The 17,441-nt window shown below is 38.9% G+C and overlaps 2 protein-coding genes across 5 annotated transcripts in view; both read left to right on the top strand.

The window, feature by feature from the left end:
- espn (espin) overlaps positions 1 to 2,664 on the top strand; it is a 42,959-nt gene extending 40,295 nt beyond the window's left edge. For both annotated transcript variants that reach the window (XM_074682501.1, XM_074682500.1), the window contains one exon: positions 777 to 2,664. In XM_074682501.1, coding sequence (XP_074538602.1) covers positions 777 to 924 — 148 coding nt within the window. In that variant the 3' untranslated portion in view covers positions 925 to 2,664. The remainder of the gene's footprint in view (positions 1 to 776) is intronic.
- A 1,174-nt stretch (positions 2,665 to 3,838) lies between these two features.
- Positions 3,839 to 17,156, top strand: arhgef16 (Rho guanine nucleotide exchange factor (GEF) 16). Of its 3 annotated transcripts, none has more exons than XM_074681091.1 (15): positions 3,839 to 3,989; positions 4,724 to 5,371; positions 5,912 to 5,966; positions 7,034 to 7,206; positions 7,594 to 7,650; positions 9,588 to 9,748; positions 10,976 to 11,128; positions 11,222 to 11,351; positions 12,556 to 12,630; positions 12,763 to 12,855; positions 13,003 to 13,154; positions 13,881 to 14,063; positions 14,842 to 14,912; positions 15,334 to 15,435; positions 15,586 to 17,156. In XM_074681091.1, the coding sequence occupies exons 2-15, from the start codon at positions 4,799 to 4,801 to the stop codon at positions 15,723 to 15,725; spliced, it is 2,118 nt and encodes a 705-aa protein (XP_074537192.1). In that variant the 5' UTR covers positions 3,839 to 3,989; positions 4,724 to 4,798; the 3' UTR covers positions 15,726 to 17,156. The 3 variants fall into 3 exon arrangements, with proteins under 3 accessions (XP_074537192.1, XP_074537191.1, XP_074537190.1); XM_074681090.1 differs by having other exon boundaries at positions 4,698 to 5,371; XM_074681089.1 differs by having other exon boundaries at positions 4,694 to 5,371.
- Positions 17,157 to 17,441: the final 285 nt, after the last annotated feature.

The raw sequence follows: 17,441 nt of genomic DNA, 5'->3' as shown, positions 1-17,441 counted from the left end.
TATGCTCTCCTTCTTCTTCTCCTTTTTTCATTTAATGGCGGATCCCAAGCAACGTTTGAGTGCATACCGCCACCTACTGTACAAGAATGTGTAAAGTTATATCCCCATCTCTATATTCTGCCTAACAAATGCGTCCCCGTCAGAACGCTAAATTACGCTTACTCTCCGCAAAGAAACGTCCCGATACAATTTAACCGACATCAACATAAAGGCAGAAAAGGGGTTTGAGGCAGACACACAACGTGACACACATGTATAGAAGGTCGTAGGCGACGGTACAGCAAGATTATTCCTGTAAAAGTTGACTTTCTGTTTTAAGGAAAATCCTGCCGACCCTACATTCAAAAGAACTAAATGATATGGATAACTGTGAAAGTCTTAGGTTTTGTGAAAATTGTCCCATGACATTTTATGACAAAGGCTGGTAAAGTGCAAGGGTTAAGATCATAGAATGGTGACAGGAGTTAAAAGGAAAATATTAGACATTTATATCACCATTTGATGCACTAGAATATGTTAACATATAATTTAAGCATGTTTTTCAAGTAAATGAAAGTCTAAATGTAAAAATATCTATAGAGGTGCAAGTAATGTTCTGCATTAATTCATAAACACATGTCAAGTTAAACTATAGTTGTGGTATTGATTGATATTTGTCAAAAATCTGTTTTGTAGGCTACATACATTTTGTATAGACTGTTTTTGTATGATATTTAATTCTCTGATGTCAATTTATTCCTTTAATTTTTGTTGTTTCTCTACCTTTTTTCATGCAGGAAAGCAGAGCAGCAAGCCAAACAGGCAAAAGAGATTGAAGAGAAAACAGAACTGGAACGAATACGGACCCTGGGCTACGACGAGACCAAGCTGGCCCCCTGGCAGCGACAGATCATTCTGAAGAAAGGGGATATAACCAAACAGTGACCTAGGCCATCCTCTCCTCTCGCTTGCATTACTCCCATTGTCACCCACTCCAAGGCCTTTACTGAATACCTGCTCTTCCATCCTGTACCCTACACTAGTCAGCATGGAAGAGTTTGTCACTGTTAAACCCCACCACAATATCCATAAATACTGAACCACACAGTCTTTCCTGCTGTCCACACTGACTTAAATATACCCCATTTTAAAACCAGGTGGAACAGACTCTGTCTTGTGCTGACATTACTGATAACATGCACTGATTTTCCTTGTTTGAGGCACTTGCTTTAAATGCTTGTGTGCTCAACTTACGTAATATTGTCCGTAGTTTCTGTAACTTTGGTTTCCACAAATCAGTAGAATCCATTTCACATGAAACACATTTGAAATAGATGGAATGGGGCTACTTGTGGGTGTTTCTGCCAGGGTGAAAATAGCCATTTCATGTATATTTCTCCTTCATTACACATTCATTGTAATGTTATAAATGCAAATGTAGCTTACATTACAGTAAAGTCATTTACACATGGCATTGGCATGTTTTGCTAATGCATTTGGTTTGTAGATGATGTCTAGTTTTGTATCAAGTTCATAGAAGCACTTTCTTAACAGCTTAATTTTACTGCCAGAACTGTAATCTTAATACGGCTCAAACTAATCTATATCTGTAGCTGAGCTTGTTTTTATTTCTCTGTGGGTTTTAAATATTAATATAGATCATTCTTAAATAATATTAAGATTATGTAGCTGTGCAAATTAAATCTTATCAACTATCACTGACAAGTGCATAGTGTGAGAATTGAATTTTCAATATGTGACCTATGTTGATCATCGGTATGAGATGTTGTGTGCATGTGTTACATGATGTGTATCAAGAATGTTATGGCGTATTATCAAGTACATTTGATGCCAGGACCATAGACTGTTAGTCATCAGCAAAAGAAAAAAATAGACTCACAATATGTGTTCAGTTGAGAACTCTATTTGACCTGGAGAAAAAAAAAAGTAAACATCTTTGTTTAATGCTAACAATCTCTTCTCCACTCTAAATAGTACAGAAAAACGACAGTTAGTCATCCTGTGTCATCCTCAAGCCTTTATCTCACTGACCTGGAGGAAAAAAAAATGATGAGCAGATCAGCCGACAAAATGAAGCGTATATATCTGTGTATCACCATTCTTTAGTTAATGCCAACCATTTATTAGTAATCTGCAGCCACGTGTGTGTTGAGTCCAGTGTCAATACTCATGCTGATGTCTTTCGCTCAAGAGTCGGATTATTTATTCAGATAAAGTGGGCTTTTGTTGTGTAGTATTATTGACAATACATATCTAGAGACAATTTACACAACAGGCCAATACAAATACTCTATTGATTTGTTATAACCAAACAACGAACTGGATTCATCTCTTAATTGGTGAACAGTCCCACTTTTAAACACCTTGTAGAACTTACATACCTGATGGACCTGGTTTTGTCAATTTGGGGATGAACATATTATGTAAAGTTGAACTTGGTTGAATGTGTTTGGAAGAGTTGAACTTAACACCCAAGAATTCTCACATGATGGGAAACATTTTCTCTCTTTTCCAAATCAATGTTGGATGTATATTTAAATGAAGGGTATTGAGTGTACACATTATGTGAAAGTGAGAGACATGTTTGTGGTTTAGTTATCATTTGGAAATATTTTTAATTTACTGTCATCGGATGCCATATGATGCATAAATTTAAAATTATGTAAACGTCATTGCCATTTGATTTTCTATATATATATATTTCAATTGTGTATATAGTGTCCCTCTCAGAGCTTTGTCCTTTCTTTGTTTCCATAATGCATTATATTACATGTTTCAGCCTTGCTTGAATAGACTGTTGGCTAATTCATGTGTAATTATATTTTCAGACAATAAATGAAAAACAATAAACCTTTGATCACCAAACAAGTCGAGAGTGTGTTTGTCTCCTCAAGCAGAAACAAATATACAGTGAAAACTGGAAGACTAGCATATCAAGTGAAAGGCCTCAAACTCCAACAGTTTTACATTGATTAATTGATGTCGCTATCAGCTACCATGTACCCTGCTGTGTTTGAAGTGAGGTACAGATGATTTTTAAGCTTTCACAGAGCCATTAGCCAGATTCAAATAGAATATCAAACAATGATGGAAAACAATTGTTGAAACAACCCATATCGATTAAAAAAAAAACTAAGAATTTTACACATTTATGATTAAGTTATTTTTTCATAAATAAAATTTAAGTAGCACTAAAGTCAAGAAATTGAGAAAAAATAGGTAATCTGAAAAAAAATAGTGCTACAGATTTTCTTGTTTGGAGTAGGCCTTTTATTTTCAAACATATCTGGCAAGTATGATCTGGTGTCTACTTTGACAAAATCCTTGCATCGAAGAAAAAAAAATCTCTTTAATTTTGATGAGGATTTATTAAATGATTTATTTCATAGGTGAGCTGTTTAATCGACTGCATTTAATTAATCAGGGACGGCGCTGCATGTTGCCCTTTTGGCCACCAGATGGCAGTGAGAACATTGTTTGTCAAGCATGCGGATTAAATGTCATCAAGTGTTATAAAGGAGCATACCTTCACATAGTTAAAACTAAACGACGTATTGTGTGAATGAGCATGCTTAATCCCTTTGAATTAAATTTCAATTACTGAAACGTCGTTTCATCGATTTCTGCCGCTTCCTTTTGCTTGGATGTGTTTTTAAAAAAGTTTTGAGTTCAGATCACTTTTAGGGATCTCTTAGACCCTGAACTCAACATGTCGAGCTCCTTTTTCAGCTCCTCGCCAGCTTCTTGATTTGCTGTTAAATCGACTCTTATCGATGTCTGATTGACACTTACCTGTAGTGACGTAGGCAGCGTAGCTTAATGGGCGCCTGGAAAAGGAGGAGGAAGTGAGTGAGTAAGGAAAAATATGTGACAGCGTGAAGCGGACTACAGCTGCCCAAGCTGTCCTTCTCTTTACCGGACAGGATAGTCTCTTTCACCGGCAGGCTGTGTTATCAGTAAAGACACGGCCGGTCATCCACCTAGCACAGGTAAGAGAGCTGTTTCTCCACTCTGACCTCTCTGTTTGCTTAACTTCGTGACAAGTCGCTGTTATGAACCATGGGAATGTGAGGCAGACATTTTTGCTCCCACCCTAATCTGTCTTTAGAAAAAGAAGTTATTAGGAATGTCGACTGCCTCTTATCTTTTTTGAAAACATGTCTTCTTCACATTTAAAAGTAAAATATTGTAAGAAAATGCTCTCAAACTTATTCTCATAAAGCTTGTTGAGTTTAATTTTAAAACTTTTACCAGTATGTCATGTATGTTGAAGGCATGTGGAGTCACTGCTGGATATGGCCTTTGCTCATGACAGATAGGAGTAGCTTTACAGTGAGAAGAATTGGTGACAACAGGCGTTTTTTTTCTGTGGCGCACAGATTTGCTGAAGCAGAGCTCTGCTTGTTTTTTTTGTGACAGCAAGTGCAGTGTGGGAGTGAGCGGTGAGTCACGGGTTGAGTCCCTTGGTATGAGAACTAACACAACTGACAGTTCAATCCTACTAGCTGTGTGTGTGTGTGTGTGTGTGCGTTTGTGTAGGATGAAGTTCCCATTTTCAGGGAGAAGACCCCCCTAACTGTCCCTGGTGGCATTTGAGGGTTTTTCTGAAATATAGCCTATTCTAATTGTACCACTGCTTTTTCCCATAGGGGGCAGTTTGTATGGCCTGTAATTGGTGTCTCTGGTTCTGCAGGTAGATTCTAAAACTTCCCGCCCTTGTCAGATTCTTCCAATGCTGTAGCTGCTGAGTGATCAAAAGACTGGGGAAGGGTGAAAGGATCTCCTTGAGGAGCGTGCCATGTCCAACCACCAGTCCGACAACTGCATGGGGGACCATGCTCCTCTCATCCTGGAGAGCCTTTTCTCCACAGAACTCCACATATCAGAGCCTGGCGATGAAGGCTATCAGCCACCAAGCTCTGCAACACCCCAAACTGAAGTATCCACTTCACAGGAAGATGTAGTAGACAGGACAACGGGGCCACGGCAGGTACTTCTTAGCACCCAGAGCCCTGCAGCACTGAAGGTTGGCACCAATCAACTCATCCCCAAAAATTTAGCTGCCGGAAGCCGGCCTAAAAACCGCCACCACACCACTGTGGTGACATTCCCGGTTGGACTGGAGAACTCCAGCAGTGGGACCAGGAGTCGTCATTCAACCCAGGGTCCAGATTTGTCCTGGGAGGACTATGACAGTGATGGTGATGGCTTTGCTTTGCGAAGGAACCGCAGAAACAAATCTTACAGAGCAGCTGTGACGAGCTTGGACATTGAAGCCATGGCTGCTGGACGAGGGACTACTTCCCAACTGAGACCTGTTAGAGAGGACAGAGCACCAAGTCCTGGTCCAGCCCGCAGTCCTGGACGCAAGGTACAGCTCCTCAGGGTTTTGGTTATGATATGATGCTGACACTTTAATTAATTAATTAAGAGTTAATTAATCATAATTGAAGTTGCAGCTTGCTCATTGTATATCCAGTACTGTGGAAAGACCATTTAATCAGATATTTCTGGCTATTATTTGAATGAAGATACTCAGCAGTGAAACTATCTGAATAAAGTGTTGGTTTTGATGCTAGGTCTGTTTATCAGACACAAACAGTCCCGATAATACATTTTGTATTATCCTCAGAAGTCATAGCAAGTATGGCCAGCAGCATTGGCAGTTATTCTTCTTTAGTCATGGGGATTATAGGGTGTTTCCATAACAGTCTGTTATCTTCCAGACCACTACCAGTGATGAGGAAGTCTCAAAGTGGTTTACCAGACAGTGATGTTAAGAAGATAAAATTAAGGAAAGATGTAGTGCTGAAGGAGGGGACTGATAATCCTAAAAAGATGCACTGAACATTGATATTGAGCCTCATGCTTCCCACAGTAAACAGTTTTTGCAATGCTGTCCCCTCTGTAGCGAACTCTGGGAAGGAAAAAGAGGAACCAGAACAAGCGTGGCTCCTTCAAAGATGGTAGGTCAAAAATGTGTCACTCTGTCCACTTCTCTTATCACAAACACGAGAATACAAATAGATGGGAAATATTTCTTTTTATAGGATCTGAAAACTGTTATGTGTAGTTTCACAATCAAAATGTTAAAACGGGTACGATATGCTGTGGCAAAACAACTTATTATTAGCATGGTAACAGAACAGGAACTAACGAGAAATAGTCAACTGTGAAATATCAAATTGTTGAGTCCTGAATGGTACATTTTTACATCCTTCATATTCAGACTCTGCTGCTTGTATTATTATGATTTTTTGTTCAGTTATCATTGACGTTTAAATTTGAACTGGAATTGTTTGGAGCCATATTGTGGCACTGACACTTTATAGTATGACTGGCTGGTTGTTTGTCCCTGGCAGCTCTTAGAAAGACTTACAGTCTGTGCTGGGTGTACCATTGCTTTCACCCATTGGCAGTTGGGACTGGTTCAAGCAACCCTGGATGGGATCAGCTGTACTGATAATAGATGAGGATGTTGGATCAAACAGATTTACAGATCTGCAACTTCCTGATAAAAAGTATCAATAGATGCTAAAATCATCTTTAGAACTAAATTTTTGTTGGAAAAAACAAAACAAACGTGACATGAACCTTCGCTTTGGTTTACACTTGTGTCTCAGTCTTGTGAAAATCAAATCTGTGACTGTTTTTTTTAACTTAAAAGTATCCATACTACTCCGGCAATGACACATTCAAAGCAGAAAAATGCATTTAGGTCACTCCAAACAGATACATTCTCACCGCCTACGCTTTGATTGTTCAGGTGCACATGTGATTATCTTCTTAGATTCCATCTGTACATTTGTTTTTTATACATTGCACTGAGCTGAATACCGTTACCCTTTAGGACACATCTGATTTATGCATATTGTCCTCTGAGGAGTGGTTTAAATAAAAAGAAAAATGTGTATTCTCCCTTTAAACTGTGAAATCTAAGGATAAGTGTCTGATCTTTTTCTTTAAAAACATGAAAAATGTACTTTCACCTAAAAAAGTCACTCTGAAGACTCAAAATTGGTGTGATCCCCAGCTACACCACGCCTTTATCAGGAGATCCGGGAGAGAGGGCTGCACTCCACCAACCAAGATGAGCTGCTGGATGACTTTGTGGTTGTGGAGCATCCTGTAGATGCTGTTGAAGACCAGGGCATCGTGGTCAAGAGTTATCGACCTGCACAGCTCACCTGGAGCCAGCTGCCACAGGTAAACTGTACCTGTACTGCTGTTCTAAATGCAAGCAATGAGGTGAAAGGATTGAGGGGAGCAAAACCTCAGAGATTTTTAAGATAGCTTTGAACTTTCTGAAAGAAAATATGTGTTACAACTAAAATGTTTACAGCTACATAAATCCATTTGAATCACAGTGGTGTAAAAGAAAAGTGGACCGTCTTTTTCTCAGCTTCTGGCATAAACTGACACACTTCATAACCCAGACTCGTGAATAACCCAGACCTTGTGAATACATTCATCAAGCTTGTTCAACAGGCTGGGGATGTTGACTTCTCATCTTTATCATCTACAAAACATGCTATATCTCAAATATGCAGCAGATCACAGATAGTGACTTAAGGTTCTTGGTTATGTTTAAAGGTGAAGGACACGGGTATCCTGACATTGATCACACCTCAGGAACGCAAGAGACAAGAGGTAAGTGTGTGTGTGTGTGTGTTTGCATCACATATGCCATGTCGAGAAAGTAGAGTAACCCCATTTGAAGCATCATTGATCATCTTTCTGTTATAAATGTGCCTAATGAAACTTGGTGTTAAGGCTGGTATATCCTGACTTTTTTTCCTGCTATTGGTCGATCCCAAAAGTGGGTGGTCCATTTCTCTGTTTTAGAGATCAAAGGTAGTTTTTATCAGACTTTGCCCTCTTCCTTATTACACTCTACCTTCACAACAAAACCCTGCCCACTAAGGCAGTCTGAGAAAAAATCCCAGAGTTCAGATACAGGTCAAGTGGATGAAATCATCTGGGAGATGTAACATTTGAATGCATGTTTTAGTTATATTAAGCTTTATCTCCCACTGACCAATGTTTTAGAATAAGTTTCTACCCTTTGTAGAGATTGGTCAAAAATCTTTGTAAGAAGTATTGAGGCTGAAAGAAACATAAGTAAAAAGATAAGTTTCAGAGAAAAACCACAGCCTAACACCACTTATCCGGTCTGACTCCGAGGTGGTGTTTTCTCCTTCATAATGCCACTTCACTAAAAGTCTAACAGCAGATGTTGTGTCAATACTGAGTCCAACCTGTGTGCACAACCGTCCCTGAACAAAGCCACACCCTGTGATCACAGTCTGTGTCCTAAGCAGGTGCTTGTTTTGCTCTTTTGGACTCTTGGTCTCTTATCACGCTGAGTTTTAGCTTTAAACAGAGGGCTTCAATTTCCAGACTTAAGGTGTTTAAGAAGAAGAAAATATTTATAATGTTTTACTTTTATGCTGCATCAACTGAAAGTAGTGCTCTTAGAGCATACACACTTTGTGAGCCCTCTGTAAGCTGAAAGCTGTAAGCTGTAAGTGATGTAGACTCATCCATAGAGCAAACATGCCTCTTCTGTTTATGGAACTCAGGTCAGTTAATGTAATTTGGTCCTTTCTGAACCAACTTTTAGTGGTCAAAGTAAAGGTGTGTTTAATGTATAATTTGCACCTAATCATTTACATGAGATCCTGACAACAAACAGCAAACTAAGCGTCAAAAGCCTTGCACCTCAAAATTTGTACTCTGTCATTCATTATTATATAATAGATACAGCTGATGTAATCCATATTGGTGTTTTCTTTGAGAATTAGTGTAACCACTTTTCTCCTCCTTTTTTATGAAACAGTATAATTCAGACAGAAGAAGCAACTTAATCAGGGCTCCTCAATCATCTTAAAGTAATTCAACAAACCATACCTTTCCTTTAGAGATGTATGAGTGTTGATTAGGGATGGGTGCCTTTTACATTTGAAACAATACGGTACTGATCCATTCATAAAATATATATGTGAATATATTGTTATGGGTAGTGGTTTGACGATCGATCTAAAAAAATCATATATTGATGCCAACGTTGGGATCAGTATTGGTCAAGACTTGGTTGATGACCTTGATACTTAAGTTTCAGTTTCTCTTCTCTACATGTGCCCCTCTCAATCGCTCATAGATAGATAGATAGATAGATAGATAGATAGATAGATAGATAGATAGATAGATAGATAGATAGATAGATAGATAGATAGATAGATAGATAGAAAGATAGATGGAAATTTGTCTCTTCTGCAGTAAAAACAGAAATTTGTCTTTGACACGGCTCCAAGTACAAATTTAAACACGCTTACAAACCCACTAAATCTTGCTTTAAAAATTGGAAATGTTTTGATTTTTATTTTATGTCATTTTGTTATGTTTGAGAGGAAGTGCGTTTGCTAGGCCACGCGTGTGATGTGGCTTTTTGTAGTACCACTGCAGGCCACCCCTGCAGTAATGAATAAGACTTTCCTTCTAATGTCAAATGTTTAATCTGAGATGCCTAGTCATTTATATGATTGTCATCTTTACATTAGGACTCATTGTTTACTATCATTTCACAGGCCATATTTGAGATCATGACGTCGGAGCACTCGTATCTGCACAGTCTGGGTATCCTGGTGCGTCACTTTAAGAATAGTGAAGCCTTGAAGAAGACAATGACTGCCACAGAGCACCATCACCTCTTCTCCAACATCTCTGTCATCCATAAAGTCAGCCAGGGGTGAGCATGTCTGAAATCTTGTAGACTGGCTTCTTTGTAGGATGTGTGTTGAGAATATGGGAAAACTAGCTGTGGAGAAGGTTCATCACCTTACTGTAATTAACTGGTGTTAATGTGAAGCAGTTCAGGGGACTTTTTCACTACCAGCAGTATGAACTAGACTTTACAAAATCCAAACTTTGTGACATTGTTTTGAGTGAGGCCTTATTCTCACCAAGAACAGATTTGTAGTGGAAGTTTTAAAGAATCTGGTCGACTACTTGCCCTTAGTATGTCTTCGGTATCCTGTGGGCCCCAACATGTTAAAACATGCTGGCCAAACTGGTTTTTCTGCTCTGAATGGTATTCGCAGGCTTTAAAATGATAATGTCTTTGAACGCAGCCTGTGTTATTTTGTGTATTGCTGCAAACAATTGTTTGCATGAGAACGAATCCAGTTTAAGAAGCAAAAAGATTGCTGTTCTGTTTTAAATCCTCTTTTCCTTCATTGCAAGAAAACAGGATCTGTGAAACTACTTTTTAAGAAGTGTCTCACTCGCTGTATTACATGCGTTGCTTGCAGTATATGGAGAGTGCTGCAGTGACTCTCTGGGTTGGGCTGCTTTTCAGGTGTCATTTTACTCCTTTTTGTGAAAAAGACAGTGTGGGTGGGTCTGAAAGTCATTTATAATGATAATAATGCTCTTAATACAAAGGCTTTACAAAGCTTAGGAAGACAGGATTACCTGCTTCTTGCAGTTTCACACTGGTTTAGTATTTCACTACACTGGTAGAAAAGTTACTGCAGGATTGTTCTAAACGTCTCTACATGTTGAAAAGAGAAGGCAGTCATTTGTGTGAATCATTTCCACTGGTGTCACAACAGTTATAAAGATTAGTTAACACTGCAAGGAGCATTATGTAAGTGACAACACTAACACCATCATGTAAGTGGGCTCTCACACAGTATGTAGAAGTGTTCGTGTTGGTTAGTCTCTTGTTACTGAATGTTTGCAGCTCATATTAGACTATTTCCTCTGTCCCGGAATGGCACGAGTCTGTGAATAAAACCAAAGTGCATTTAAGATAGCTCAAGTTTAAATCCCATCCCACATAGCCTAAATTCAAAAACTCACATGTAGTTTAGCCTGGAAACAGTTTTGTATGCCCTGCTCATTTACTCAGTCAGTGGGAGGAAAAACAGAGTCCTTTCACTTCTTTTTTAACCTCCTCTTCTCTCCATTTCAGGTTTTTTGAGGACCTAGAACGGCGTCACTATGACAACCCGGTAATCCGGGACATTAGTGATATTGTTCAGAACCATGCTACCAACCACTTTGAGCCCTACATTGTCTACTGCTCCAATGAGACGTTTCAGCAAAGGACGCTGCAGAAGCTGCTGTGAGTCGTACAGATGATGCTGTGAGACACATCACAGATTTGAAGCAACTTCTTATGATGTGCTAAACTTCCCTCTTCCTCTCTGTTCATAAGGACCAGTAACACTGCATTTAAAGAGACCCTGAAGCAAATTGAAGGGAGCAGCGAATGTGGAGGCCTGCCAATGATTTCTTTCCTTATTCTTCCAATGCAGCGGGTCACCAGACTGCCATTACTGCTGGATGTCAGTATAATCTTTGCTTTCTCTTAGCTTTTCTCTTATGAGTAGCTTTCAGTTGTTCACATCTCCTCAAAGTCTTGGATTTATGTTGTTGGTTTTTATTGTGTGAAGTAGAAACAGATTGAATTATTTTAAAACTCAACGGCCTGCAGATTTCCCTTAGCATGTACAGCATCCGACCCACCACTAAATAAAGAATATATTTTTTCTGTCCCATGAGATTAATTTTAAAAGCTCTCAGGACATGTTATCATGAGTGTCATCCATAGACTGTGTAATAAATGGACATCATCTCTGTGATGTCACCCATCTGTTACTGGAACAGACTTTTAAAGCAACTCGGCGACCGCGGCCATATTGGAAATAGGGCAGGCTCTGAGCCCTCTCATTCTTAGCTTTAAGGCGCCTGCCTGCTGATTGGTGAATTTGAGATCTTAATGTTTTCTAAACTGCTGAGTTAGAAAAAAATGTCACCCCCAAGCAGTGTGTGTCATTAGCAAAATCAGATATTCAGATGGGAGACATTTTTTGTACCAGGCTGTAAACATGTTTATTTTTTGGCTTTGTGAGTATGAGACTTCTGGAGCCAGCCTCAAGCAGACCCTCAGCAGACTGCAGACTTTAGCTTTAAATAATAATAATACATTTTATTTATAAAAGCGCTTTTCTGAACACTCAAAGACGCTTCACAATGGATAAAAACAGCATATAAAACAACACACAATTATAAAACATGAATGAAAAGAAGCCGAGCAGAAAAATAAAGTGCATTGAAAAGACAATGAAACATTAAAAGCTTTTTTAAAAAGGTGGGATTTGGTTAGTGTTTTGAAGGTGGAGAGGTCGGGACATATACGGATATGAAGTGGTAAAGCCTTCCAGAGAGTGGGGGTGGCGACAGAAAAAAGCTCGGTCCCCCCAGGTTTGGTGCTTGGTGGCAGGCGGTAGGGAGAAGAGATTTTCTCCTGATTTAAGACCAGAGGTTGCCACTTGGTGTCATCATGATATAGGAATTTTTGCTTATCCTGCTGATGATGATTGTAACTGATGGCTTAGAAAAGTTAATAAGATGCAATGCATGTTCTTAAAGCAACTTTCACCAATACATACAAAATGTCTGTCCAAAAGCTTGATATGTCAGAATTGGTGCAAACCAGGATAAATTATTTTGAAGCTTACAACTGACGACTTTCTTCTCATTTCACAGACGATCTGCCAGAAAACTCCAGACAAAACTGCAGAGTACTTTGCTGCTGTTTGGGCACTGCATGCCATCAGTAAGGTACACATGATAAGAACAACACATCTTTAGGCTTGGAAACAATTTATTAGCCCTGAACAGAAAACACTGTGAAAACAAATGTGTTTTTGATTTCTCAGGCATTGTGCAATAATCTGGTTATTATTCCAACAGCTGGTTGCTAGCTGCAATGATGGGGCTAGGCGGATGGAGAGGACAGAGCAGATGTACACTATCCAGAAACAGATGGATTTTGGTAAAATTAAGGTAAAAGTTGACCATTTATTGTGTTACAAAAACCTTCTGAAGACACATTTAAAAATTTACATTTTTCAGGTGAAGAGTTGAAATTGAGCTGATTTCTTGTGTTATGATACAGCTCTTAATTGTGGCTCATAACTTGTGTCCTTTCAGCCTTTTCCTCTGGTGTCATCATCACGGTGGTTGAAGAAGAGCGGTGAGCTTGCTGTCAGCAGTGAGGAGCTCAGCATCTGGAGGGCTTTTAGCAACAGAAGCTACTGCCTGTTTCTATTCAATGATGTACTGATTGTCACCAAAAAGAAGAGGTCAGCTGGATTAAAATACACTGATGTTGTTCTGACTATTAATTATGCAGTTTACAATCACAATGTGAAGGAAAGCTGCAAAGGAAATTCCCCATACTTAAAGTTTCTTCTTCATACCTGACCTCGGGCATGTGATGTGATGTTGGCCGCTCAAAAATGACAAACTTGTTGACAATAACCAGCTTTTAAAGCATTTCATGAACTTTTCCTCGAGACTCCTGTGGAGTTTCAGTAAATCCAGCTGTGAGGAACACAGAAACCAGAAAGGAAAGTGCAGAGAAAAGGGACTGAAAAAGAGCAGTGTGGATGTTGTGCTGGCATACTTGAGATTCTTCAATCTTGCATTCAGCATGTGAGCTCGAAAGACTACAGCTTTCTGTTTTGAGTTAGGGAGAAACAAAACAATGTCAGCTCAGAGCAGAGCTGACACTGGAGTCAATTTTCAGCTTGTTAAGTCCACACTACCCTCCAGTCATCAGGTCATGATTTGTAGGAAATTAAATCAGCAGAGGTCCAGCTATGTGTTTTGAACACATGTGCTTGTTAATAATGCACATTTACTCTGTAACATTGTGGCAGAATTAAGTCGAGTCATCATATGGAAAGTTTATGCTTCAAGCACACCCATCTCTAGATTTGGAATCACTAAAACAGCTTGTTAGGTGATTTTTCTGCACAATATCATCCAAAAAGACATTTGACCAAAAAACAACTTTATTTTTCTAGTGAGGAGAGCTTTGTGGTGATGGACTACGCAACACCAGAGAATGTGGAGGTGGAGGTTGGTGAGGATGCAGAAGGACGGATGTCTCCACCCTCAAAGAACAGCCACTTTCTTTCCTTTAGACTGTTGATGAGCAAAAACAGTGAAGGAAGAGCAGAGCAGATCACCCTTGTGGCTGAATCAAGGTACTTCAACTTCCATATCCATCAGTGAAGTCAGACAATGAGGCGTAGAACTTTTTTTAAATCTGTGTTTGGCTCCCTCTACTGGCAGAAGGCTTTATGACAAGACAAACTGATTCCATGTGTGTTTTGTGTTAAACAGAAACAAACTTCTTGTTATTACTTCACCAAGGAGGTTTAGTTTTTGGGAGAGTTCGCCTGTTTTTTAGTTTGTCTGTGAACAACATAACTCGTAAAGTAACAAACAGATCTTTATGAAATTTACAGGAAATGTTCAAAATGGAAGGTGATATAGATCACTGTCTGGATCCAGGATTTTTTTTTAAGGATTCTTTATCATTGTGAGATAGGGCTGTTTTCACCATATGTGTATATAACTCCATGATTTAAAAAAAAGTCTGATTTCTTTGCAAAAAAAATACAAGACAAGATCACCATAATTTCTGGCAGATGTAAAAGTAAAATCTATATCCTGGCAATATTCTGGATACTAAGATGTGGAATATGAAATATGTACAGGGTCATCATAATTTTCAACACTGTCAGGTAACAAATTATCATACAAACCTTCAACTTACACCAAATTGTAGCAGACAGTCTGCTGAAAGTAAGTATAACATTAAAGTAGGACTAAAGTTTTGCGTGACAATAACAATATGCTTGGCAGAGGTCTGTGCTCTCTGAGTGCTTTTCTAGTTACAGGATGCATTCATGAAGTATATTAATCCCCAAAAGAAGTTTGGGTTAAAAATAACGCTACTGTTTTGTCAATGTTACCAAGGGTGGACCGGGCACGTTGGATAGTTGCTCTTACTGAAAACAAGGAGGCAGGAATCTTCACTTCCACTGCTGGTGAGTCGATGTGCTTTATTTCTTGTGAGAGTTGTTCCTACGATCACAACTGAGTTCCAGACATACAAAAACAGTAACTTTTCTTATATCACATCTGTGCTCTTACCTGATGTGTTTTAATTCTTAATCTTCAGTGGAATGTCTAAAAAATGGTTCAAATTTTAAGATATAAAAATCTGACACTTTTAAGCTTCCTCCAAACATTTTCCTATTCACTTTTTACTTTTACTTAGGGTTTTAAATGTAGTGATTCTTAGTTTTGAACCAGTTATGAACATAATGGTTGCAAAGGATACGCGTGAGAATAGTGAGCAGGATTCTGGATTATGAAAACCCTTAAAAAGTGTTTCACAGAAACACCAACTATTGGAGCTAAAAACGGGTCAAAACTCTGACAATTGTGTGATGGGAATGTGTTTAGGTCAGCCACAGTATGAAGCCACAAAAGCCTACATGCCAAAGGAGCCAGATGAGCTGGGGCTTCAGCAAGCAGAGCTTGTTATTGTCCTGCAGAAAGAAGAAGGTGAGGCCCTATGTGTGTGTTGGAGCTTGACTCTTTCTTCTTTAATGATTTAACATCAAATACAGACCTTCCTGCAAAATTACTGTTGCCCCTCAACACTCAGTTAAAAGCACACAGGAGCACATACGAAATGAATGTGCTTTGCTGCAGGTTGGTGTTATGGGGAGAGGATGCGAGACGGGGAGAGAGGCTGGTTTCCTGCAAGCTGTGCAACAGAGATCACCAACCCCACTGCCATGGAGAACAATGTTCAACGTATGAAGCGTCTGCGCAAAGAAACAAATGTGTAAGCCAATAGGTTGCTCCACACTCAGGGTGGTAAAAGAAATGGAACACGCCTTCAGGTCAGGAAGTAACTATTAAAATGTCACCTTGAGGTAGAGAAGTGACTCATAAGTTCTGTTTGAGATTGCACTGCTGTTTATTCACTGGGCACACGACAATTACCTTAAGATGTCCATTACTGAAATATGAGAGACATGAGCATGATTAGAGTCTGAAAATGACATTCATTAGTGTCTTGGTTCTTGAAACTGGAAACATTGTGGCCCACTGTTTCTTTATCTTCTGCTGATATTGAACCTGAACCTTTTTCTAAAACAGCCACAACGTCCGATCAAGTGTAGTGTTTCGAAAAAGAAGATAATTAATGTGGATGAATTGTAATTTCAGATGAATATGTTTAACGATTTTGCATGCAGCAATTAACGCCATATTTAAAGGTAGGGTTGTTGTTTTGGGTGTACACTATGGGTCAAAAGATTTAGAATGCCCCAATTTTTCTAGGTTTTTTTTAATTGAAATTTGATCAATTCAAGTCCAAGAATAGCTTGAAATGGTAGAAAAGTAAGTGGCAAACTACCAGAGGTTAAAAAAAGATACCCAAAACTGAAAAATAATGTGCATCACAGAATTACACAAAAAAAAGCCTTTTTAGCATTTAATTGGTTAACAACTTAAAGATGTTCAGGAACAATGGGGTTTGATCAAGCCTTTAAAGTTGGTGCTAACTCATACAGGTGCACCAAATTCCCTTGAATACTTACAATCCCTTTGTATGAGTAAAAGTAGTGCTGGACTCGTGGCACTGTACCTTCCTGAGCATTGTGTCAACACTTTTATACCAGAGTAGTATTTTGCTGTAAAATGCTGATGAAAAGGCAGTTAATAAAAAAAGACATGGACCATCATAACATTTCAAGAAAAGGGCTTTCCTACAGTGTCAGTAAGTACAGTTTAATTTACCATTAACTCATTAATTAACACTCATAAACTGGTGGGAACTGACAGGAAGAGGTCTGGCTGACCCAAAGCTGCAACAGAATCAAAACACAAGATTCTGAGTGTTAGCAGCTTGTGCTGTTAACGGCTCACAGGACAACTTCAAGCACAGCTAATAGTGGTTGTAGTAACAAGTCTCAGTTTCAACTGTGAAGCGAAGACTTTGATAACGAAGAAAAAGAGGCTTGCCTGTACCACTGAAGACTGGAAGAAGGTGTTATGGATTTAAGAATCAAAGTTTGAAATCTTTGATTTGTAAAAAAGGATGGTTCCTCAGTGTGTGACATCAAATGTAAACATGGAGGACGGAGCATGATGGACTGGGGCTGTTTTGCTGGATTTAGGGTCGCTGACTCGTGTGAGGCACCTTGAACCAAAAATGTAAATGTTCATTTGTTCTGCTTTTATTTGAGAATACAACAATTCATTCATCTGCATAATTTTCTATAAAAAGATGGAAAATTTGGGTTTTATCTTAAATGGTAGTGTATGGCCATTACTTGCTTTACTCAAAGTGGACCCCAGGTGTATCATATGATTAGAGCTCTACCCATGTGAAGTGTTGGTATACAGTGTCCTGCATGAAGTATAGGAATTTGCATGCAGAAATACCCAGTGTATTGTCTACACTTACTTCCATTGGTACTTTAACCTGACCTCAAGCTAGAAACTTGATCTTAAGCTACAGTAAATGTTTCTTTGTCACGTTGTGGTTGCATGATGCT

This window comes from Halichoeres trimaculatus, unplaced genomic scaffold (assembly GCF_033239565.1).
Source record: "Halichoeres trimaculatus isolate MK-OKI-2021-1 unplaced genomic scaffold, fHalTri1.1 fHalTri1_scaffold_11, whole genome shotgun sequence".
In the NCBI taxonomy this organism is placed as follows: domain Eukaryota; kingdom Metazoa; phylum Chordata; class Actinopteri; order Labriformes; family Labridae; genus Halichoeres; species Halichoeres trimaculatus.
This window is presented reverse-complemented; position numbering and strand designations above follow the sequence as displayed.

Bases quoted from the DNA above. Each gene is read 5' to 3' on its own strand.
- arhgef16 (XM_074681091.1), top strand. From the start codon at position 4,799: ATGTCCAACCACCAGTCCGACAACTGCATGGGGGACCATGCTCCTCTC. The intron at 5,372-5,911 runs GTACAGCTCCTC...TCCCCTCTGTAG, and splicing joins CCCGCAGTCCTGGACGCAAG to CGAACTCTGGGAAGGAAAAA. The intron at 12,631-12,762 runs GTACACATGATA...TTATTCCAACAG, and splicing joins CACTGCATGCCATCAGTAAG to CTGGTTGCTAGCTGCAATGA.